A 26,728-nucleotide genomic window follows, 5' to 3' on the forward strand; every position below is an offset into this window, starting at 1 on the left:
GGGGAAAAGAGCTAAAACAGCAAGGTCGTCCGCATATTGATATAGACGTAGGGGAACGGAGGGGTGGGGAGTGTCATACATAAACAGGGAATAGAGGAGAGGGGAAAGAGGGGAACCTTGAGCAAGACCCGAGGGGATAGGAAAAGTAAAGAGTCGGTGCCACGGATGACTATATCAGCACTACGGGAATGGAGATAGTTATAAAGAAGGCGAAGAACAGTGGTAGGCAAAGGTAAATGGCTGAGTTTATAGAAGAGGCCTGGATGCCACACACTATCAAAGGCCTTATCAACGTCCAGACATATTAATGGGGCTGGTCTATGAGTTGGGAGATACTTAGTGAGAGAAGAAGTAATATGAAAGAGATGGTCCTGAATACAGAAGTGAGAGCGAAAACCAGCTTGAGGGGAAGGAATAAGATGTAAAGAGTGTAAATATTGGGACATCCGGCGAGTGAGAATACCTTCAAAGATTTTAGAGAGAACTACTAGAAGAGAAATGGGACGGTAGGAGCGAAGGTCTGACGGAGGTTTGTTAGGTTTAAGGAAAAGTAAAATAGTGGCTTTACCCCAGTGTCGAGGATAAACACCAGTGTAGAGCATAGTGGTCTAGATGCTAGAAAGAAGGTGAATTAAGAGCATGGGGCTTCGCGAATATGTCGATATGTAATACGATCACTACCAGGGGCTGTGTTACGGCGATTACGAAGGAAGTCGTAAATTTCATTAGGGGTAATAGGAGCATTAACGGGATGAGTGTAATCTACAGTAGGAAAATGGAGAAAAGAGGCCTGTAAGTGAGGGAGAGTAGGTTGGTAGTACTGATAGATGGTAGGTTCATCAGGATGTTCATGAAGAGGGTTGGTAGAAGGGGAAAAATGGTGGTGTAATGAACAGCAAAGGCATCAGCTTTATCTTTATCAGTCAGAGGAGGAGTCGAAGAAGTACGGATCGGGTAAGTAGGAAAAGGAGGACGGGTATGCGTCAAGCGTCGGAAAGTGGTCCAGAAAGTTCGAGAGTGATGTAAGTTAGAGAGGTCGGTACAAGCAGTCGTCCAATGTTTGAGCTTAATAGCTTTAATGTAAGAGCGGGCATGATGAAGTGTCTGACGATGTTGTCGTAAGGTATTGGGGTCCCGAGTTCGAACATAAGAATGATACAGATCATGAGAAAGATTAAGTAAAGAGAGGTCTTTAGGAGGTATGGGGGGGTTTGGTAGGGTGGTAGGAATGGCGAGGGATGTGAAGTTGGTCTGCCTGAATAAGTGCTTGTTCTACCCTATCGATTAAAGAAAAGAGATCAGGCGAGGAAGTAGGAAGGGGACAGTCAGTTAATAAATCAGTTATAGTTTGTCGATAATTTGTCCAATTCGTTTGTGAATAACGTTGCTTAGGAGGGGGTCGGGAGCTAGGGGATCGAGGGTGGTAGGAAAGGTGAGGGAGGGTTAGAAGCGCGGGAGAGTGGTCAGAGCCTAGTTCTAAACATTTAGTGATGGTAGGAGAAAGAGCCAGATAAGGAGATAAAATAAGAGCATCGGGAATGGTGTTAGAAATTGGACGGGTAGGGAAAGGAAAGGGGATCTGTACGCCCCGAAAGTGAGAAAGTAGATCCTGAAAAGCGGTAGTTTGAGTTACGATATAAGAATGGATATTAATATCAGCAAAAAAAACGTAATTTTGAAAAGTATTATCAACATACGTAAGAAAATGAAGGGGGGACGGTGTGCGAGGGGTTAGGTAAAGAGTAACAAAGACCAGAGATGAAGTACCTATTAGGTAGAAAGGTTTCAAGTATTACATATTCCGAAAAATTATTTGAAAAGTGATAAAAATGCTGTTTGGTGATAATATGCTTTTTAACCCCAATAGCGACTTCTCCACGAGCTGCAACGTGGTCATCAGCGCGATAAAGATTATATTGAGAGAAATGAGGATGGAGTTTAGGGGTCAAGAAAGTTTCATGTAGAATAAAAACGTCGGTGTCGTACGGAGAGAGGGAGGTGTCCAATGGGGCGCGATTGGCGGAGACTGAGCGGATACAGTATTAGAAAAATATGCCTTGATAACCACTAGCTAATCAAGGGAACTGCATTCAGGGGGGAAAAATGCAAAATGCATCTTATTCCCCGAATAAGCCACATCTAGATGGTTATTAAACACCAATCGCGCGGCCAGTTGGATCTGAGTAAAGACGTGGGGTCGGTTAAAAGGAAGGACGTTCTGAAGCACCATCGCTACAAAGCTGTACAGGTACGATGGATTCAGGCTGAGAAGGATCAGGGTTAGGTTTAGCCTTGCATTTATAGGAAAAAGCCGGGTAAGGGAGGGGGCAATTAATACACTCGGGTTGAGCCCTATTTGAGCAAGTGGACGTAGAATTGTCCTGACTGCATATGGCGCATACCTGGTGCTGAATTTATGGGGTGCCGGGCAGATGATCATACCGGTGGCACCTGTCGCAGCGAATCCTCAGCGGCGGTGCCGAGCGGGCTGGCTCCATCCGGTGGCGACGACCATAGATAACAGCGCCGTCTCGAAGAAGGACGTCCAGAGTGGTCACCTCCTTAGACAAAATCCTAATGAGTGATGTAGGTCCCTTCTCGTTGCGGATACGGATGATTTTGAAGATTTGGTGGCCCTCGAGCTGTAGCTGATCAGCCACCTCATCATCCGTCCAGTCGCGATCTACTCCGTAGGCGACCACGGGCATGATAGGAGTTGGGCGAGACGGCGGCGGTGGGCGTCGGGCTGGCTGCTGTTGTGTGAGGTTAGTGGCTCGAGTGTGTGAGCCAAACTGTGCCACCCCAATAGCCGTCACTAGGTGGTTATAAAACGGCTTGCTGGTTTTGATATTGAAGTAACCATCACGAGTACGCTGGATTTCAATATGATAGTCCTGGTAGTTGGGAGTGAATCTGGTGAGCAGCTGATAAATCGCTCGAGTATTGGCCTTCGCTGGATCAATGTACATTAGCCGTACTACATAGAAAGGAGCAGGTGGAAGCGGTAGTGGGTAAGCAACACTTCGTTGCCGGATGTGCGGTGCCAGGGCTGGATTTTTCGCCATAGTGGCGAAACTCTTCATATGAGGAGGCATGTAAGGATTAGCTGAAGGCGGCGGTGAGGATGGTGAACGTGGCGGAAGATGGAAATCTGACACAATATTCCTGCCCAATAACTGCTGAATGCCTGACACCGACGCACCCTCAGAAACGTCCAGAAGTTCACTAGGCGAAGTGTAGACCGAGCCAGAACTGATAGAATCCGGTGGGGCACAGACTTTCTTCCTGTCGCCTGCTGGAGTTGGCGATTCCACATTTTGAATACTGCGAGCTTGCTTCGGCTGGAGTTCCAGTTCCATATTTGATTCAGAATGTTCTGGAGACCCTGCTGGATGTGTCGATGGGTGACTCATGATGACGAAAAGAGATTCTCGATGACACTAGTAGAGTCCAGAAGCTTCCAGAAAATCGTGGAGTAGAAACAAGATGGCGTCCCAATATTACCAACGACATATAGAATAACAGGTGCGCGCACGCGCGTGATGCAGGTGAACGAACGAACGAACGATTGAAGTTATTTCATTTCTGTCCTTTGACAGGCGGGCCGTCAGCTAAATAAGTAGCTCTTGGGCCTTTTATTGTTAATTTTATTGATGATTTGTTTTTAAATGGGTTTGTATGTGTTGTACATACGTTTTCATTGTTGTTGACTCTGGCGCAAAGACCGCGGGACCACCAAGGGGGTCCAACCCAGGGAGAGGACGCGCACCCCCCCCTCCATAGTTTCCCCCGTTATCCCCCGTTTATTGAATTCTTTGTTTTGTACATTGATGCAGGTGAACTTATCAGAAGACCTTTATAAGAGGCATACATACATACATACATACATACATTATCATTATAGACTGTTATGCCTTTCAGCGTTCAGTCTGCAAGCCTCTGAGAATTTACTAAACGTCGCCACAATCCTCGATTTGCAACTAGTGTTGTGGCCTCATTTAGTTCTATACCTCTTATCTTTAAATCGTTAGAAACCGAGTCTAACCATCGTCGTCTTGGTCTCCCTCTACTTCTCTTACCCTCCATAACAGAGTCCATTATTCTCTTAGGTAACCTATCCTCCTCCATTCGCCTCACATGACCCCACCACCGAAGCCGGTTTATGCGTACAGCTTCATCCATCGAGTTCATTCCTAAGTTAGCCTTTATCTCCTCATTCCGAGTACCCTCCTGCCATTGCTCCCACCTGTTTGTACCAGCAATCATTCTTGCTACTTTCATGTCTGTTACTTCTAACTTATGAATAAGATATCCTAAGTCCACCCAGCTTTCGCTCCCGTAAAGCAAAGTTGATCTGAAAACAGACCGATGTAAAGATAGTTTCGTCTGGAAGCTGACTTCCTTCTTACAGAATACTGCTGATCGCAACTGCGAGCTCACTGCATTAGCTTTACTACACCTTGATTCAATCTCACTTACTATATTACCATCCTGCGAAAACACACAACCTAAATACTTGAAATTATCGACCTGTTCTAGCTTTGTATCACCAATCTGACATTCAATTCTGTTGAATTTCTTACCTACTGACATCAATTTAGTCTTCGAGAGGCTAATTTTCATACCATACTCATTGCACCTATTTTCAAGTTCCAAGATATTAGACTGCAGGTTTTTGGCACAGTCTGCCATTAAGACCAAGTCGTCAGCATAGGCCAAACTGCTTACTATAATTCCACCTACCTGAATCCCTCCCTGCCATTTTATACCTTTCAGCAGATGATCCATGTAAACTACGAACAGCAAAGGTGAAAGATTACAGCCTTGTCTAACTCCTGTAAGTACCCTGAACCAAGAACTCATTCTACCATCAATTCTCACGGAAGCCCAATTGTCAACATAAATGCCTTTGATTGATTCTAATAATCTACCTTTAATTCCATAGTCCCCCAGTATGGCAAACATCTTTTCCCTCGGTACCCTATCATATGCTTTCTCTAGATCTACGAAACGTAAACACAACTGCCTATTCCTCTCGTAGCATTTTTCAATTACCTGGCGCATACTGAAAATCTGATCCTGACAGCCTCTCTGTGGTCTGAAACCACACTGGTTTTCATCCAACTTCCTCTCAACGACTGATCGCACCCTCCCTTCCAAGATGCCAGTGAATACTTTGCCTGGTATACTAATCAATGAGATACCTCGATAGTTGTTGCAATCCTTCCTGTTCCCTTGCTTATAGATAGGTGCAATTACTGCTTTTGTCCAATCTGAAGGTACCTTACAAACACTCCACGCTAATTTTACTACTCTATGAAGCCATTTCACCCCTGCCTTCCCACTATACTTCACCATTTCAGGTCTAATTTCATCTATTCCTGCTGCTTTATGGCAATGGAGTTTATTTACTATCCTTTCCACTTCCTCAAGCATAATTTCACCAACATCATTTTCCTCCTCCCCATGAGATTGGCTGTTGGCAACACCACCATGATGATTTTCTTTTACATTGAGAAGATGTTCAAAATATTCCCTCCACCTCTCCAGTGATTCCCTGGGATCTATTATGAGTTCACCTGAATTACTCAAAACACTGTTCATTTCCTTTTTCCCACCCTTCCTAAGATTCTTTATTACTGTCCAGAAAGGTTTCCCTGCTGCTTGACCTAGCCTTTCCAGGTTATTACCAAAATCTTCCCATGACTTCTTTTTGGATTCAACAACTATTTGTTTCGCTCTGTTTCTTTCATCTACATACAACTCCCTGTCTGCCTCGGCCCTTGTTTGTAGCCATTTCTGATAAGCCTTCTTTTTACGTTTACAGGCTGCTCTCACTTCATCATTCCACCAAGATGTTCGCTTTTTCCCATCTTTACACACAGTTGTTGCTAGGCATTCCCTTGCTGTTTCTACTACAGCATCCCTGTATGCCACCCATTCACTTTCTATATCCTGAACCTGCTTACTGTCTACTGTTCGAAACTTCTCACTAATCATATCCATGTACTTCTGTCTAATTTCCTCGTCCTGGAGATTTTCTACCCTTATTCGTTTGCAGACAGATTTCACTTTCTCTACCCTAGGCCTAGAGATACTTAGTTCACTACAGATCAGATAGTGGTCTGAATCATCGAAAAATCCGCGAAAAACTCGTACATTCCTAACAGATTTCCTGAATTCAAAGTCTGTTAAGATATAGTCTATTATGGATCTGGTACCCCTAGCCTCCCATGTGTAGCGGTGAATAGCCTTATGATTGAAGAATGTATTCGTAACAGCTAAACCCATACTAGCACAGAAGTCCAGCAAACGCTTCCCATTCCCATTAGCTTCCATATCTTCCCCACATTTACCAATCACCCTTTCGTATCGTTCAGTTCTATTCCCAACTCTCGCATTGAAATCGCCCATTAGCACTATTCTATCCTTGCTGTTGACCCTGACCACGATGTCACTCAATGCTTCATAAAACTTGTCAACTTCATCCTCATCTGCACCCTCACATGGTGAATACACGGACACAATTCTTGTCCTAATTCCTACCACTGACAAATCTACCCACATCATTCGCTCATTTACATGCCTAACAGAAACTATGTTGCGTGCAATGGTATTCCTGATAAAGAGCCCTAACCCAGACTCTGCCCTTCCCTTTCTAACACCCGTCAAGTACACTTTATAATCTCCTATATCTTCCTCATTATCTCCCTTTACCCGAATATCACTTACTCCTAGCACATCCAGATGCATCCTCTTTGCTGACTCAGCCAGTTCTACCTTCTTTCTTCCATAAGCCCCATTAATATTGATAGCTCCCCATCGAATTCCATTTCGTTCGCCAAGTTGTTTCCAAGGAGTCCCTCGCCTGTCAAATGGGAGTGGGACTCCATTACTCCCATAGGTCCGAGGCTTGCTTAAAGTGTTCTGAGCTCGGTGAATTCATGAAGCAGGATGCTGCCCTACTTGCACATAGTCCAAGTGAGGATCTCTCCTCTAACGGGTTATGGACCACCGGTGAATTGTGTAGTCCTAGCCGCCTGAGCACAAGGAGGGCCACGACTCAGAATATGTCCGAGATGCCCACTCCCATTCCATAGCAACTGGTATCCCGACTATCAGGACCACTTACTAGGCCACTCAGCCGTTGCCCATGGTTCACGAACTAGGACGTGACTACAGTAACCCACAAACATGAACCAGAGGCACAGTCTGATAATTGCATACGGGAGATAAATCTCCACAATGGAATTTTTGCCCGCCTAGCAATTCCGATTGGAAATTCTAAGTTCCCATGGAGGGAATTAGATATTTTTCCACAAATAGAGCATGTAAAAAAAACAGATCAGATGTAGGGTAGGGTCTGACACATCCCAGTCTGATGAGACCTAAGACGAAACGCTGGTTGATAGAGCAAACGCCTGAAAAGCCTTACATCTGATCTGTGTTTTGACATGCTCTATTGGTGGAAAAATATCTAATTCCCATCATGGGAACTTCCAATGGTTACGATTGAATGAAACAGCTCCTACCATCTTAATTTTTATCATTTTCGCTTGGTAACTCGGAGTGAAAACGTCGCTTTGCATACTCTCCAACTCGACGTTTAGTGAGGGAGTCCAGCCGTCTAGGCTACCCTGGAGCACAGTAGAGGTGGAAGTATTTCTTTAACACTAGTGAATTTTGTCTTCGATAATTGCTAGTCACTGAGATTGCGTTTGGCAGTATCCAAAGAATTAGTAAACACTTCGAATCGCAAATCAGATTGCCTGTCATAACAGTTAAAATTATTGAAGTTATTCTAGATGTGAAATTATGCTAAAATTCATAGACGCTAAAATAGACGGTCGTACTTACGCCGAAGTTCCGAATTGAATTAATATAGAAGGTGCTTTTTGTACGTACAGTTAAAGCAGGTGCGGAAAACATTCGTACAAACGAGTTTGGACTTTTAAAAGCCAGATTGCGTGTGAGGGTATGGTTTTTGTAATTTTTTACACGTTCAAGAAAATGTGAAACCCATTGTATCAAAAAGAAAATCCCCAATAAGGGAATAAAATACATAACAATTCCAGGAATGGGTTTATGATGGCCAGCTAAGACATACAGAAAGCTTGTAACAACCTTCGCGATGCATTTTGATGTGTACATAGGGTAATGTGACTTACCCCTTTTATAAGGTGTTTACTTCATTACGTCACCGTGTTCTGTAAATTTTGAGACGAATTTTAGTTAACCATTTGTTTGTGTTTCAACGTTTGTAATGTACCACGTAAATTTCATATCTCGGGAAATCATTATAGGGAAATATTTCCGTTGAGTGTCTAATTTTGTGTATTTAATGAGGGAAATATTTTTCTGTGTCGAGGGCTGGATTATTTCCGTCAAGTAACAGTTTTGTGTATTTTTATATATACCGGTATATACATATTTTCGAAGGTACTGCTTGAGTAGGAAACCGTCTCGTTGTGTTCAGCAGAAGATTTGACATGTTTTGATACCCTTATTGTCCATTGCAAATAAAATGTAAAACATTTATGGACTCTTCTGGTATTTGAAATGTATAACGTGAGTTGTGCAATCGGGTCGCGATCACGATCATATAGCGTGAAGAGAGGGAGCGAAGCGCGTATTTTCAATGAAATTAGAATTGTCTTAGAGTGCGATTGGAACCCACTATTTCCCGGATGCGAGCTCACAGCTGAGCGGCCCTAACCGCAGGGCCAACTCGCCCGGTTTTTAGAATGTTAAGAATTGTCGTGAGTTATGTTGTGAATTATTATTCGGAAATTTTGTCAGGGAGTCTAAGCTCCGAGTTTCGGTTTATTTGAGGAAGTGCTGTTAATGTTAAAATGTACCGGTATGCGGGAAATTGGTTTACGCCGTCAGAAGTGTATTTGTCATAGTGGAAGATGTAGATGTGGATCAGATATTCCGTGTCAGTGTTGTAGGAGGGAGGTTGAATTTGGCTCAGATGGTTGAAGTCCTATAGTTTCTGAGAATCAGATTGCCAGGAGATCGCCCAGAGGTATTTTGAGATTGTTTCATGCCAGCATTCTGTGTTAGAGATGTTCTACCGGGCGAGTTGGCCGTGCGGTTAAGACCGTGCAGCTGTGAGCTTGCATCCGGGAGATAGTTGGTTCGAATCTCACTGTCGGCGGCCTTGAAGATGGTTTTCCGTGGTTTCCCATTTTCACACGAGGCAAATGCTGGGGCTGTGCTTTAATTAAGGCCACGGCCGTTTCCTTCCCACTCGTAGCCCTTTCCTATCCCATCGTCGGAATAAGACCTACTTGTGTCGGTGGGCCGTAAAGCCATTAGCAAAAAAAAAAAGAGATGTTCGAGGATTATTCGCGCATATTTTATGGCACAGGGAAGTTCGCTGAAACTCGTGGATTCGTGGCCCCGTTAGACCAGCGATCCCGTTGAATGAAATTTTGGAGGCCAAATTTTTATGAGACATGCCTACTTAAACCTTCTCGTATATTGCATTAGTTTAGTGTTAATTTCTGTCACGCTATGTTGTGGAAACACGAGTTTATTTCTGCTATTTTGAATGCTGGGGATGCACCCTAATTAAGGGCAAGTTCGCTTTTTCGCCACTCTTAACCCTTACCTATACATCATCGCCGTAAGACCTATGTGTCGGCAAACTTATTGTCAATTTCAGCATTGAGTACCGAACATCCTAAACGTATTTCTGTATCGATTAACATTAATTATACATTTAAATAATGACTCAAGCAATTTGAAATCTTCTCCAAAATCGTAGGTTCTTCGTTGAGTTTCAGGATCAGAATAGTCGATGGAGGAAACAAAAGAATGGTTTGCCACAAGGTAGTGTTCTCGCCCCTATGCTCTTCAATATCTATACGAATGACCAACCTCTTCCAGTTGGCACCAGAAGCTTCATATATGCGGATGATCGAGCTATTGCTACTCAAGCAAACTGCTTTGGGGTTGTCGAAGAAAAGTTATCAGGGGCTCTTTCTGAACTTTCCTACTACTACAGAGGAAACCAGTTGAAGCCTAACCCATCTAAAACTCAGGTATGTGCGTTCCATTTAAAGAACAGACAGGCGTCAAGGAAATTGCAGGTAGTATGGGAAGATATTCAACTAGATCAATGCCCAACACCTAAATATCTAGGTGTAACATTGGATCGTGCTCTCACCTACAAACAACACTGCATGAACATCAAGCAGAAAGTGTCGACTAGAAACAACATCCTTCGTAAGTTGTCTGGAACCAATTGGGGTACACATCCAAAGACGTTGGGAACTACAGCCCTGGCTCTGTGTTACTCCGCTGCAGAGTACGCTTGCCCTGTTTGGTACAGATCAAGTCATGCTAAACAAGTTGACATTTCTCTAAATGAAACATGTAGAATCATTACTGGCTGCTTGAGACCAACTCCACGAGATAGAATCTACTGTTTGGCTGGAATCGCCCCACCAGATATAAGAAGAGAAGTTGCATCCATGAATGAGAGAACTAAAGCACTTGCCTCATGTGCCCACCGAAGATTGAGGTCTAGGAGGAGTTTCCTGAATACAACCGAAGATTTAAATGAATCTGCTCAATCCACAAGGTCGAGATTATGGAGAACTAGAAATCCTCAACTTGCTGGTTGGATGCTACCAATTGAACATCTCCCTCCAGGACACGAGGAACATTGGTCTACGTGGAAATCGTTGAACAGGCTTCGCACTGGGGTTTGTAGATCAAAGAACCAATATGGTAAAGTGGGGCTTTCCTGGCACATCCAGACAATGTGAATGTGGTGAAGACCAAACCACAGCCCATTTCATGAACCGTAGTAAATGTCCTTTAAGTTGCACAATAGAGGACTTGATGGCTGCGACACCTAATGCCCGTGATTTAGCAAAATTCTGGGCAGACACTATTTGATATGTATGTCATTAAGTACCATTATGCTATGTAAAATGTATGCTTCTGATACGAATAAATAAATAAATAATACAAAGGGCACTAGGAAAGTTTTGCAATATGCAAAAACTGTTGGCTGGACACCCCTGTTATGGTGAGGGATGAAAGGAGGGGTGAAACCAGTTGTTACCAAGCATTGGGATTGAAAGCAATTTTAGATGTCAGTGTGGTCTAAAGGTGAATATCGCGCATTTATCTGCTACAATCTTGCTCGTGGATTAACTGTTGACCAGTGCCTGGATGAAATGACTCCTGTGCTGGGGAAAGACTGTCCACATCGGACAACAATTTTCCGCTGGTACAAAGAGTTCCAGAGGGGAAATTTTGAGGTTGAAGGCGATCCTCGTTCTGGGCGACCGTCTGAATCAGTGACTGAGGAACACATTGAAGCTGTGATGAAAATGTTGCAGCAAGAGAGACGTTTGACATATCGGCAGGTAGAAGAGACCCACCACATTCCTGCACCAGCTATTCATTCAATTCTACACTACCATCTCCATGTTAGAAAGGTCTGTTCCCTTTGGGTGCCCCATTCACTTTCAGAGAAGCACAGGGCACATCGAGTGAAATGGTGCCGAAAAATGCTAAAACGGTATGAAAATGGGACTTCGCGTAACGTCAATAGCATCGTTACAGGTGACGAAACTTGGCTTTATTATTACGATGTCCCAACAAAATACCAGGACAAGGTGTGGCTGTTTGAAGTTGAGGGTACTCCAGTGACTGTGCGAAAGTCAAGGTCAGTGAAGAAAAGGATGATTGCAGTATTTTTCACTGAACGGGGCATCCTGACTCGGGTTGTACTAGAAACACAAAGGACAGTTACTGCGAAGTGGTACAATGAGACTTGTCTGCCTCAGGTCATCCAGGCTCTCAAGCAGCTCCGTCCAAGGTCATGGCTCAACACTTGGCTCTTGCATTACGACAATGCTCCAGCACATCGTGCTAATATAACAATGGATTTTCTAGCCAGATCAGGGTTGACTGTGCTTGATCACCCTCCATACAGTTTTGATCTTCCCCATGTGACTTCGCACTCTTCCCAGAAGTGAAGATGAAGCTAAAAGGGTGGTGTTTTGCATCCGACCAGGAGCTTCTGGCAGCATGGGATGAAGAGTGTGAAATTGTAACTGAAGGAAAGTGGCAGAATTGGTTCAGTGACTGGTTTCGACGTATGGAGAAGTGTATTGAGTGTGGTGGAAATTATTTTGAAAAAGTCTAAAGCTTTCACTCACATTGCAAAACTTTCTTAGTGCCCTTTGTAGCATATTAATGTCGTTAATAATATTACTTCAGTTATTTAGCATCCATCGTAGGTTATGTTCATTTAATTTAAAATATGTACCAAATGTTTTTCAAGGCTATACTTACCGATATTCCTGTGGTATCTGGCATTTTAAAATCTCCATTATAAGCAAATTCGTACTTGCTGACCTTATTCAGTTTAGTGTGATACCCTAATTCCTTTGTGCCTTCATCTTTGCAGTGTTCCATGCGTCGAAACGCAAGATCATACGGGCCCTGAAATGAAAAAAATATAACAATGACAGCTTCATCGAGTTCATGACCCTGTTACGGTGTTCACTGTTAACTTCCACTGAAGAGAGTAAAGGGTCTCTCTTATAAACGTAGACCGAGCGTACGCTGTTTGTACTCTGCGCTGCAACAGCTGCCTCAGCCCATATTACGTCGTGCGCAACACCGCTGCTTTAAGCGTGTATAAAATCTTATATGAAAGCATACCTTATAAAAGAAGCTGGAAGTGTCGTCCTTCATAATGAGGTTGTTCATAAACAACACCAGTAGCGTGAGTTGTGACGCTTCACATGACCAATAAGATGAAACCAGGCCTCGTGTGAAAAGAACACACACGGGGCGAGTTGGCGTGCGCTTAGGGGCGCGTAGCAGTGAGCTTGCATCCGGCAGATAGTGGATTCGAACCCCACTGTCGGCAGCCCTGAAGATGGCTTTCTGTGGTTTCCCACTTTCACACCAGGCAAATGCTTGGGCTGTACCTCAATTAAGGCCGCGGGTGTTTCCTTCCCACTCCTAAGCCTTTCTTTTCCCATAAGACCTATCTGTGTCAGTGAGTCGTAAAACCAATTGTAAATTGAATAGAAAAGCTGTGGGTCGAATAAACGATCACTCAATGATGCAAGATACCACTCACAATATCTCGCTCTTGTGGCAGGATCAGCAGGATTTAAACAATAGGCCCGTGTAAACCTGCACGGTTTGATGGGTAACAGCTTTGCAGCTCTGTGTGCAGAAGAAACCGAAACTTGTTGTGCTAATTTTTGTGAGTGATTTATTCGGTGATCGTTCATGATTCGTACCAATGTCATTCCAGCGTTTACTCTGTTAAAACGGTTCGTGCGCGCGCAGGTTTGTTATATGTTGAGAACTGAGCCAGTAGTTTCAAATTTATTTACAATTACACAAATCTGTGCTCGTGAAAGTGGCTTTTCACCAGGAATTTTCTGAACAAATGCATCGCGTATACGTCGATCCGACTCGTACTTAAAATAACTTTAATATAGGAAAATACGGTGTTGCAATGATAACTGTGTCACCATCTGAGATTCAGACCGGCTGCCGATAATAGGTCGAACACGTGCATATTCCTTGCAAGGTTACAAACTATGGGCGCGCCTCCCCTACAGCTGCTTTGGTTTCCGAGAGTAATAAACGCCGCTAGGCGGTCTGGGTTTATGAGATACCCTGCATATTTGTTAATGTTGAATGTAATAAAGGATTAGAGTATAATAACAATTTTCTGCATCTGAAATACGTTCACTGTTAACTTCCATTGAAGAGAGTAGTTGGTTAATCAAATGAAGGATATACAGGGTGGTCCGAAACAACGTGAGTCGGGCATATAAACATTAGAGTATTGGTGAATGGTGATAAGTAAAGGTAAGGGTGTATTCTGCCCGAAGGCAGGTCCGAACCTCCGCCGATGTGTGCCTGAGCCGGAGTTTACGTACGGTAGGTTAGCCAGTTCCTTTCCGCTCCTCCATTCCCTTTCCCTCCCCACCAACAGCGCGTGGCAACCCATCCAAATCTTGACTACGCCCAATGTTGCTTAACTTCGGAGGTCTCCCGGGATCCGGTGTTTCGATATCTCGCACCGTTGTCATTTTGTTAGCTGTTGAAATTAGCCAATCAGATCACTTCGTGGTATAATTCAGATGGGCTTTACGCGGCCGAAAATGATGAACTAACTTGTTTTAATGCAAATATCAACAAAGAGAAAACAATGAAAGAAGGAACTAAAAGTAATATAATTTAGTGATCATAATCTTGCTTTATCTTTATTTTCTTATTTTCTGCGATATACGTCGGCACCATCGTGTAGGGGTAGCTGTCTGCCTCTTACCCGGAGGCCCTGGGTTCGATTCCCGGCCACTTTAGTGATTTTTACCTGGATCTGAGGGCTGGATCCAGGTCCACTCAGCCTACGTGATTAGAACTGAGCAGCTATCTGACGGTGAGACAGCGGCCCCGGTCTCGAAAGCCAAGAATAACGACCGAGAGGATTCGCCATGTTGACCACATGACAACTCGTAATCTGCAGGCTTTCCAGCTGAGCAATGGTCGCTTGGTAGGCCAAGGCCGTTCAGGGCTGTAGTGTCAGAGGGTAGGTTACGTCTGAGATATGCACACTACCGAAACAAACAAAAAATAATAATATTGTTTCACTGAATGCACGCACTAATGAACAAAATAGCTAAAAAGTTATTGAGAACGAAAGAAATGAGTTCCAGCTATTTTCATTCGAATTTGTCATATTTAATCTTCATCTTCTGAATCTCCCTGAGATACTTTCGTTGGCCTACTGAATATATTCTCACGAAACACTCTCTACTCATCAGGAATATATGCAAAAAATTAGCCAGTGACTGAATTAACACTGACTGGTCGTCTGTCACTGCATAGTGAAGTACAAGCAAATATTCGGCACATACCAGTTTTCATGATTGATCAGTTCAACAAAATATTATGGTGCTGGAACGTAGCCTTTATGACGATCTGCTTTCTCTACGGATTCCTGCAATTTTTTACGAAGGAAAAAATATAGGAATCATTCCCTTCTTCCAACTGTCACATAATTTCCTATCCTATATCTCCATAACACGCTCGGTTTTCATTACCTTCTTAAAGCTGATGAATGCGTTAATGTTTGAATATAACTATGGCCCAGATGTTTATGACAAGTCATATTTTAATTCTTTACATTATTTCAATGGAAAATACAAGTTAAGCATAATTTTATCTACGGCGACTAAAATGATGCAATTTTCACGGGTCATATAACGTCATATTTTGCCTCTTTTAAGAGTGTTTTTCATTTTCCGGTAATTTTTCATATTATGGTCATATTTCCGCATGAGTTTTAGTGGCTTTTTGATATTTTTATTTCATTTTCGCATATCTGCTTTCACTCATTTCAAAGACGAATTTTTCACATCTCGTAATTGTTGTCCCTAATTTCTTGTATTTATCTTTTTTAGAAATGTATTGCACCCATAAGCGAATGTGCATAATGAATGTATAATTAAATGTTTAATAATTCGCATATGGGAATACTGCAGAAGGCAGGGAAAAGCTCGCAGTCTCACAAAGCAACATTCAGGCGCCGTTCAGACTGAAATTATATCCACAGAATACGTCTTAAGGCACGAACAGGAAGTAGCTAGCCTGAGTGGTACGTCCAATTATGTTTTATGATGCCGACGAGAAGTGGAAACTTTCTATCCAGTTCCCACGTGAATCCGCACATCGGAATGTGCTTTGTCCAGGAAGTGCGAGAGAGAAACGAATAATACCCGTCATCCATTGGCAGAAAATGGAAGAATCCAGACTATTAAGAGCGCGAACATCTCAGCCAATCACAAAATTGCAAATTTCAATGTCTTGTCACAGCGGGAATCTACAGCTAGTATTTCGCGATTTGGTGCCCGAAGTAGCTGTGAAATATTGTGTCCTGACTTCCAAACAATATTTGAGGATTTACCAGTGCAAATGTGTGGTTAATTAGTGGTTAAATAAGAAATTTTCAAGTTTAGATGGAAGAGTGGTATCGCCCAGGAAAGGAACAGTCATGGCGGGAAGGTGCCATACTCTTACAGAAAATAGAGCCAGTGACGCGCGCCGTCGTATAAATTAACCTGTGATCGTTTCTCATAACGCAATGTAACACGTAAATCGGACCAAAATTAGGAATGTTTAGAGCACATTTCCTAAAATTCTAACCTACGGACATATGATAAATCGGTCCCAAGTGCAGGATTATTACGCCACATCCCTTCCACAGAACTATTTTCGAAGTGGGGGAGGACTGTTTACAAAACTGGTGACAGCAGTGTGGTGAACGTCAGTCTCGTGAGAAATTCCAGTCTCGTAAGAACTTCAGTCTCGTCAGAATTTTCAGCCTTGTGGTGAGTCGCAGTCCTGTGAGAATTTCCAGTCTTGTAAGAATCTTCAGTATCTTATACAGTAGTTGGCATCCGAGTGAGTAATGTATTTATTTGTGAGTAATATCTTAGCCGAAATGAACACTTTGACAAACTGTTATTCAACTTTAGTTCAGGCAGAAATAATCAGGCAATTAAATTGACAAATGGCAATGGTAGTTATATTCTCAACACTTGCCTTGAATGAACTTAAAGTACTTTTTTTTTTTTTTATAGATATATCTGCTTTTTTATTGACAATATCAAACACTACTTACATACTAAACGAGATACACAAACTTCTTATTGTTTTTTAAAACAAAAATATTAGAACAAATTTAGGTTAATTCCGCAAACAGAACGTTGATAAGTTGCATCTAAACAAATAAACAAATTAAAATTTAAGACAGGAGAACATCAAGTCGTTCACAGCAGAAAAAAAAACACACAAAAACTTTTTTCCTTTTGCACACTAGGAGCAAACTTAATTATGCCTGTCATTCATTATCCAAATCCTTGAACAGTACACAGTTTTACCACCACAAAACACTCTGCAGTTAACATAAAATTGGCAGATATTACACAAAGGACATAACAGGAAGGCACTCAGAATTTAAAAAGATGTGTTCCAAAAGCTTCTTGAAGACACTTCTGTCTGACCATCTTCCATCGTTCTTTCCTGAGATGATCCAGAAATCCAGGTAAAGTCACACTTGTATGCTGAGCATACGCCTTGATGTTGTAGTGAATGGCTCCGGCTATTATCCATATGCAAGCGTTTCTACTCTCGTTCTGTGCGTGATGTAGTTCCAGATTCAGCATCTCTCTCACTCTGTCACTGGTTGTTGTTGTCCCTGATATCCTGTAGATAGCGTTCAGTGTCCATCTCCAAACTAGTGCCGCATTGCCGCATGTGGTAATTCGATGCACAAGACTGTCCGTCTGATGACATACCAGGCATTTGTCATCAGATACTTGTCCATGCCGTTTCAATTTCTCACCCGTCGGGATGATTTCATTTGTGTATATGTAGAGCGATACCCTCCATTCAATCGGGATCCATTTGTTCCAAATATTTTCCCAGATCTGCTTCCAGTCACGATGTGGGTATTTCTGTTGTACGAGTGGAATACATTTAGATTGCTTCAATCGGAAGTTGTATATATTCTTAGCTTTATCCAACTTTCCAGCTGTAATTTCTGTTTCTGGAAGTTGCTGTAGAATGGAGAGAGCGCTCCGGAAGCAGCTTCTAAAGGGATCTTGTTGTTGCAGGTTTGTTGTTACACACAAATTGAGCACTGCACTGTCAAATACATCTCCTCGTGAGTACAATGCTCTAATGATATGAGACAGAAAGAGTGCCGCGCATTTCTTTTCGACTGCAATTAGGCGCAAGCCACCATCCTTTTCAGTAAGATGAAGTTGATCTCTTCTTATTCTGTATCTGTATCCTTTCCATAGATAAAATCCAATTGCCATTTCAACACGTTGGCAAATGACATGTGAGGCGGGAAGAATTTGGGCAAGGTACCAGAGCTTCGACAGCGCAAAGATATTTATATGCCAAACTTTTTGGAAAATGTTGAGTCGTCTTGAAAGTTCCTCCTTTAGCTGAAAGCGTAGGGTGTTTAGAGCAGAAGTCCAATTAGACTCTATCGTCTCCGAAATATCGTTACTGAAGGTAATGCCCAATAACTTGCAGTGGTTAACGATTGGAATCCGGGAGCTGGCAAATACTTGTCGATTGTCATTTGAACCTAACAGCAATAATGAGGATTTGCTATAATTCACTTGTGCCCCAGACACCGTACAGAAGGCCTCGAGAGTCTCTTGCGCATGATTAGCATCTTCGTCACTGGTCAACAGTAGGGTAATGTCATCCGCATATGCGCGTACTGTGAAGCATTCGTTGTTAATACTTAATCCGGTTAAAGAATTTTTCAAACTTTGAATCAGGGGTTCTATTGCTAAAACAAAAAGTGCCATTGATAATGGGCATCCTTGTCTAATTGATTTGTGTATCGAAAATTTTGCTGAGAGAAATCCATTTATCATAACTCGGGAGGATGCCTTGTGGTATATGCGCTGTATTGTTTCTATGATACGGTTTGGAAATCGAAACTTTCGTAAACCTTTCCAAAGATAAGAATGTGCTATCCTATCGAAGGCTTTGCTGAGGTCAATGCTAGCCAGAGCTCCTGAAGCAGTGTCACACACTGAATGATATATGATGACATCACGTATTGCCAGGAGATTATGGAAGATGTTTTTTCCAGGTATAGTGCAAACCTGTCCATTGGTAATTAATGAAGGGAGGATAGTTCTGATTCTGTTCGCTAAAATCTTGGCCAGTAGTTTATAGTCGGTGTTTAATATTGTAATAGGTCTATAGTCACTGATATACGTGCAACTGGAGAGTTTGGGAATTAGGATGATAATTCCCTCTGCAAATGAATCACTTATGTTGTGACTGAAGGCATAATTAATAACTTGTGTCAGGTCTTTACCGATAATGTTCCAAAATTTCTTATACCATTCATACGGGATCCCATCATAGCCTGGCGTCTTATTTGATGCAGTATGGTCTAACGCGCGCTTCACTTCTTCTTCGGAAATATTATTAGTAAGATGTGCGATATCATCTCCTTCTAGATGACTCTGGAGTTGATGAAGATATCTGTCAATATCGAACTCTGAGATGCTGTCTTCTGCAAACATTTCACGGAAATATCTCTCACTTTCTGCAAGGAGTTGTTCCTTTGTAGTGAATATTGTCCCTTTACCATTATCCCATCGATTAATAAATTGCTTATTGGCTGACCGTCTAATTTTGGCAATGTGGTAGAGAGAGATTTTCTCTCTTTCGATGAGGGAAGTGCCTTTTACGTGCTGATGGAGTTGTTCTAGGCTGCCTTCTTTAATACCTAAAATAATTCTCTTAATAGAATTTAATGCAGAAGAGACATTTTGGCCTTGCTGTTCCTTGTGATGCAGATCAAACAGAACTCTGTCATAGAATTCAATTTTCCTACTTGTATCCTGGTTGTGCTCATACGCTATTGTCCGTCCGAGAGCTCTAATGGCAGGTTTAAGTTTATATGTCCACCAGTCCATCACGCTACTATAGCGATTTTGCGCTAATTTGCATTGGTGATAACACTCCGTGAAACGTTGGACATCCTCAGTATTGTTGAAAACAGACCTATTCATCTTCCATATTCCCTTCCCAACGATGCATCTGTCACTCCTTGTTGTCTTCATCATAACTAGAACGCTGTGGTGATCGCTAAAGGCGACGGGAATCACCTTACAGCTATCGAGGACCTGTACTTGCGCCTTAGATACGTACATCCTATCTATCCTGGATTTCGACTCGCCACGGCAAAATGTAAATTCGACATGTGAGCCGTGTAGCTGCTGCCACACATCCTTGAGCTGCATAGACTGTATTAGTGTCTGAAGGCCTGGACAAAAGTTAAAAGTACCTGTTTGGTCTCGTGGGTGAAGAGTGCAGTTGAAATCACCTACGAGAATAATTGGACCAGGTGTCACTAAATGGGGCACTATTTCATTAGTAAATAATAGGTTTCGGTCCTGTTTGTACTGTGATCCGGATGGGCTATATACGTTTATCAATCGTGTGTTATTATAGGTGGCAGACAGAAACCTTCCCGTAGGGTCCATAATGACATCAGTGAGCTGAATTCCTTTCCTGTATACTATTGCAGTTCCTCGGAAGTTATCACCTACGTTCGTTACATAGTCATAGTTATATAAGAAATGGAAGTTTGTCTCATTAACTTCCTGGAGGAATAAGATGTCAATATCATATTCCTTCACGAACCGACTAAGCAGCGCTTGAGTTGTAACACTCCTTGCTCCATTAATATTAAGGGTGGCGTAAGTTGTAAGAAGATTCACCATAACAAGACAGAGAGGGAAAGCAAAATGCCAAGAAGCTGTATTCATGTTTAAGTAGACGGTTATTTATAGATACGACAGGTAGTGGTTGGTGCAGAGTCAGTTAGGTACAGACGCTTTAGAATTAGACCCTTTCCGCTCGGCACTCTTCTTTCTTGTATGTAGACGTGGGTCCCTATAGCTTACGGAAGTATGTGATGGTTGACTGTCCTTCAAGCTTTTGTCCGCCGTGGATGACGTACTGTGTGTTTTATTTATGTTTCTCATTCGAGGTGAAGACATCTTACTTTGCTTCTCTTCGCCAATACACGCTTCAGTTTCCACACCTTCCTCTGCCATTTCTGTATCTAGTAAGTCCCGATCGGGTGTATCTGCACTGCCCATAATTTCGGTTTCCATCCTAGAGGGGAGAGATGCGTTGTTCGTGGTCTGGCTAAGATCCAGAATTAAAGGGGCACTTGGAGTATCTATCAGGTAATTCACAGACTCCTGGGCAGGCGTGGAGTTCACTGTGGCCAAGGATATGGAAGGCACGTCTTTAGTTGCATTAATTTGTTCATGGATGTCAGGAGGTAGGGATTTGGAAATGCTATGTTCCAGCTCAGTCTTCATACGTTTATTCTGACTCTCGGTGACCGAAGGAAATTCATTCCTATCAATAGCCGGGTTGTGTGCTGTGTTTTCCTCATTGTGTATAGCTGCCCACGGTGCTTGTTTACTGGCGTTGTGGTGTGGCTCGCTTAGCGAGGGGGAAACTGGTATAGTGGAGTCTAGTTCACTGACGGAGGAGTTAACAGGTGTGAGTGTGTCATTGTTTACATTTCTTCGCTCTGTCAAGCGATTCTGGCGAAGCGGACAGTCTGGTTTCAAGTGACTGGGCGAATTACAAGCAAGGCATGTTCTAGTTTGGCCGTCATAAATAACCTGTGCACGAAAGCCTTCAATATATAAGAAGGAAGGTATTGGGTCTTTTAACTCCATTCTAATAGCACGTATACCGTTGCGTACTTTGAAGGGGTATTGCTGTGACCACTCCTCGTCCCTGTGTTCTACCACTTTCCCGTATTTACTTAATACTAATGAAATGGACTCTATAGGCACTTCCGGGGGAATATTTAGTATTCGAACATTCTTTTGTACCCTGTCGGCTGGCATTACAGTAACTTTTCCTATACGACCATCACTTAACATTATTTTCTGAATCCCTGAATAGTGACATATCAAACGTTCGTAAATCACTGTTGAAATTACCTTAATATATGCTGCGGTTTCCAGATTGTCCAGCTGGATCATGTCGATTTGATCTGATGAGAGTTTCAGCAGTGACTGGATCCAATTATGTACATCCCACGCCGAAGGCTTATTCTCACGTTCAAATATGCATTTCAGAGTATTTCTCCTTACAAATTTTGTTGCCATGATATTACTTATCTTTTCACTGTTTCACTGAAAACACAATTAAACGAATCACACAAGTAGAACTCGAAACAAACTCGTAGTTGTCTTAACAAGCACACTGATGTGACACGAGCGACTAGCAGGAGATGCAGAGCAGACAACCTTCTCTCACCGCTAACAGCGGCCAACTCTAGTACTAGGACCGAGATGAACAATGAATCTCTTCGTAACACGTAGCTGCATAACACTTTCCCTAGTTCATGTGTAGCTTATATATTTTGTGGAAAAGTCATAGTATGGAGAACGATTCTTATAAAATTCTCCACGTATCATTGGGAACATTACATTTAAATTTTTCCACACTCTCATAGAACTGTTATTGCAAGTGAGATATTTGGGAGCAGAATTGGTTAAGCCAGTTACAGGGAGAAGGACTTTGTTTTCAGTAGTGGAATGCTGCCGCACTAAGACCTTGAGTCCCGTGTTTTGATCAGAGGAGGTGAATAACCAAATATCCTTTACACAAACAAACTGAGAGGGGTGAGAGAGAGACGACAGCAGGCAGGTAGCGGAGTCCAGACATTTAACTTCACGTCAGGTGATCAATGCAGTGTCATTGAATATTCTTCGTAGGAGTGTTTAAAATGCGAGTGCTAATATAAACATGGACGTGTGCAACGCTATTGTAAAAATGCATCAAGTTTGCGTGTGTGACCTCTTGGATAACATCAGCTTGAAGATGGAGTACTAAATTCATCATGACGGAGTCCGGAGGATGATCTGACCTGCCTCCAGCACAAATAAGGTAATTTAGCAGAATGCAAATATGTAAATATATAGGACTATGAACAATCGATGATCAAAAACATAGTTTAGAATTTTAGATAGAACTGTAAATAATTCACGTGTTGGATGGTAGTAATTATAGTTTGATATCATTTTCATTTTTGAGTTAGACGTGAGACTACGGCAATTATATTGGACGATTCGGAATATAAATGACATAGGGTCACAATAATTATAATTATATAAATTAGGATCTTAATAATAATAATAATAATAATAATAATAATAATAATAATAATAATAATAATAATAATAATAATAATAATAATAAGTGTTAGCGAGTGTTATTTGCGTAGTTTCTTTAAGTAATTCTTTTCATATTACTTCTGGATCATTTTGAAGTAAGTCATTTTGACATATGAGAATACTATTTTACAAAGAAATTTACATACAGTGTAGTGCAGATTTTAAGATGATAAACAATAATAATATTAACTATGGTAATGAGCGTTATATTTTTGTTGACGTCTTGATTTTGTAGATGCCGTCATGTCAGTTTAAATGTTTACTCTTGCTATTAGCGCATCCAATTTATTATTTTATGTTATGTAATCATTATTCAGATGACCGTTTCCGGTAGCTCTCATACTTTGTATTTCGCGACGATCTGGTTGATACGCGAAAGTTAATTTCTGTATTGTAACGTGCTTACACATTTCGATAGCCGTGTTTTTGAGAGGCAATCTCGTTATTTCACTTAAATAATTAGTGACAGGAAGCCATTGATAAGTTAGCTCTGATACTTCGCAAAATGTGAGCTGTAGATGATCAAAATAACGAGCAAAGTAATAGTAATATCCCTGATGTTCTGCGTTGAGAAATGGAAAATGTGATATTTGGACCATGTCATGAATAATGTCGTAAAAATGGATATGTGAACGACACAGTTATTTCGCCCGCCTGATACGAGCGAGGCCGTATTATGAGTTACTACGTTGAGAATATTGATGAATAAATAGAATTGAGAGATGAATAATTTAACCGAGAGTGTTAAATATACGATGACATGTGTAATGGTTGTAGACGGAAAGCCTGTATTGCTTCAAATAGTTTCCAGGGAAAATAGATGTTCGGAAAATATGCAAGTTAGAGGCCGAGCAGATTTGTGAACAGAGCGACTGATCAATGTGTGTTTCGGCAGTCATGTATAATCATTGACGACATGTAATACCAATAATTATTGTCCGTAAAGATTGAATAATGTCATGTCCAGGTATTTTGGTCTGATATTAGAAGATTGCCGTCAAATTCACATAATTTTGCTACTTGAATCAGGGTAATATTTTATACTTCGATATTGCGCATTTTTATTTTAAAATTTTTATTAAGCAGCGATTTTTGGGATCTAGATTTTTATTATGATATCCTTTCCTTGTATATATTTTGTCACCGAATTATTTTAGAATCTGATACGTGAATAGTGTTTGTATTTAATTTATGTAAATAAAATAGGTGTAGTCAGGTTATTTCAATTTCAGTATTTCTTGGGAGCAGTGTTTCTCCATTGACATGTTCATTTATGTAAATAAGATTTCATGTGTTAGGGTAACATATCGTCGATTAGTTCATAGTCAAAACCATAGTAGTGGTGCGCTCATACCCAAGACAGTTAGTAATCACCAAACCTTAGAAATCCACTACATTTCAGTTAGGAAAATGAAGCGGTCTTTAATAAGCAATTGTATCACAAGTGCCGCAGATGAGTTACATAAATAAGATGGGATCTGCCTCCATCTAGAGTTGGTACCACACAAATGTTCATTCGCAATGAAAATGCAGGCGGCGGCAAACTAGGTAAAGTTAACGATGTAAAGGGATCGCTTTCATTTGAGATGTAAACTTGAGGCACTTGGCCTATTTAGTACAAGTATTTTAAGTGTCCATACTATCACAGTTAAGTAATTAGGTTTAACGAGTTAAATGAGTGGTGGTAGCACTTAGATGTTCAGTTCAATAATTTTTTTTTGTTTTCAGCCACGAGTAGTTTAAAAATGTGGCAAAGGTTATAACGCATAAAGTACCATGTTCATGGTTTTTCCTCTCTTTTCCTCTTATTGTTACACATGGTTAGTGTATTCTATTATCATTTTTTTAGAGTTGGGTGTTCCCCGACTGAATTTGAATATGGGTTAAATATTTGATAGACACCTCAAAGTCAATGTCAATTTGATGAATTAACAAATTAACCAATTAATTACTGAATTTATTTTGAGAGGACATTTTCCAAGGTATTGTAAATTATTTATTCAAATGAGACTGTATTTCTGACCAGTGTTTGAATGTGGTCACGTCATCGTCATGGAGACAGTGGTTCGATGTACTCCGGTATAATTTCATTTTGATCGACCTTCAGTCGAAATTTATTAAGGCAGATAATTAATTAATTGTAAGGCAGATCTTTTGATTGTTTTAAATTTTAATTTCATTTCACATTACTTTTATTTTACACCATTTTACTTTCTTTTTACACTTTGCGAATTTTGTTAAATAAACCATTTTATTTATTTAAATTTTAATTCAGTCTTTGGGTACCGTCATTTAATAGTTTAGTTTACCCCATCTTTCATTTCCTCACCCCCGATTGACGTGTGGCCCATCAACCCGAGGGATCCACGGACGCACCACGCCTGAGGAACAAGAGTCTACATGAGGCGGTAGGTATTTTTAAATGTCATTATTTGCAGGAGCAGCCGGCGCACATATCAAGAAAGAAGACCACCGCATGGTGTGCCTTTAAAAGGGCACAGTATATTTATGAGAAATAGGAGTGTAAGCTGTATGGAAAGAGACAGATACGTATAAAACGATAGAGATGTGAGCCTCAATTGAACTAAATCGACGCATTTCAAATATGGCCAAATAACATCCTGCGATGTTGAATGGTCTTTTTTCTCGTTACAAGTCAAGATTGAGTGAAAATAGAAGATCGTTCCTGTTTGAAAAGTCCACAATGTGTGTAATTAGCTCTTGTAATTCCTCTGTTCACCCTTCAAAATGTGACATTATTTCATTCTGTTCAGAGTCGTGAGTTAACTCTGGATTGAGTAATTAAATAAATTCAAAATTTAATCATAAAATTAATATTATTTATTATTATTACTGAATGTTTTAGATTTTAAAAGTACATTTTCAATTTAACATTCGTTTAAACAGCGGTAACATTTTGAAGATTTTGAAAATGTGACCAAAAAACTCTAAGTCATATTTATTGTCATATTTTATGACATTCTAGGTCATAAATGCTTGCATATTTCAAAAAATTTAGGTCATAAACATTCGCGCCCCAAATGTAACTTTTAAGCACTATATTTTTGATATTTCTTTATTTATTCCCCTTCTTCAAACTAGTCGTTCAATTATCGGACACCTTTGGGCAGATTCAAATACAAAAACACAAAAACCTACTCCTGTCCAATAACACCAAGGGGTTTACTGAAAGCTTTACGTCCCCATCCGACGGACGAATCGCCATCAACAGCGTCATGTGTTCTCACTGTGTACAAGTTGGAATTAAATCCAGGCTTTAGGCGCGCAAATTAGTGATTAGAAATTGTATACCACCACCTCTCCTACACATTCGGCTAACATTCGTATGGTGATATTGTAGTTCAGTATTTTTTCTAACACTCATCTATGTTAGATGGCTTTACTAATGTAATTGTGCAAGAGCTAACCCATCAAAAACGGGTTTAGAAGTTAGATTATGAATTAACATTTTCTCTTGAACTAGCTAATACCTAACCATTTAAACTGTGCTATATAATAATGGGTTTGTACTTACAGCTAATTTCGTCGTTAAAGCAGAGACATAGGAAATGCCTATTGCAGAAAATGCTAGAAGATAAACACACGAGCACATAGCGATGTTCTGTACGATATTTGGAGCTCGTAAACTGGGATGGCTGTGACCTTGCGTGAGAATGTTCGTTACTCATATTTATATCCTGAGCGTTGATTATCGTTGTGATTAGAAGCTTCATTGTGATGTCAACCGTTAAGCATGAAAACAAGTTTAGAGGTTTTACTGGTCATAAATAAGGAATTATTTTGTTGTTTATTTAACTCCCATACAGAGCAAAACTAGCTGAAGCATGGTAGTAAATAAGCATTTCACAACATACATTGCTAACGTGTCCAGAAATCCTGATATACTAATT

At 41.1% G+C, this 26,728-nt stretch overlaps 1 protein-coding gene across 1 annotated transcript in view; it reads right to left on the reverse strand.

Moving 5' to 3' along the window:
- Nucleotides 1-26,459, reverse strand: part of LOC136883528 (uncharacterized) — a 41,140-nt gene extending 14,681 nt beyond the window's left edge. Inside the window, exons 1-2 of the mRNA XM_067155895.2 lie at nucleotides 26,353-26,459; nucleotides 12,322-12,471 (exon numbers count right to left, since the gene is read on the reverse strand). Coding sequence (XP_067011996.2) covers nucleotides 12,322-12,471; nucleotides 26,353-26,430 — 228 coding nt within the window. The 5' untranslated portion in view covers nucleotides 26,431-26,459. The remainder of the gene's footprint in view (nucleotides 1-12,321; nucleotides 12,472-26,352) is intronic.
- Nucleotides 26,460-26,728: the final 269 nt, after the last annotated feature.

Source organism: Anabrus simplex, chromosome 11, assembly GCF_040414725.1.
Source record: "Anabrus simplex isolate iqAnaSimp1 chromosome 11, ASM4041472v1, whole genome shotgun sequence".
Classification (NCBI taxonomy): Eukaryota; Metazoa; Arthropoda; class Insecta; order Orthoptera; family Tettigoniidae; genus Anabrus; species Anabrus simplex.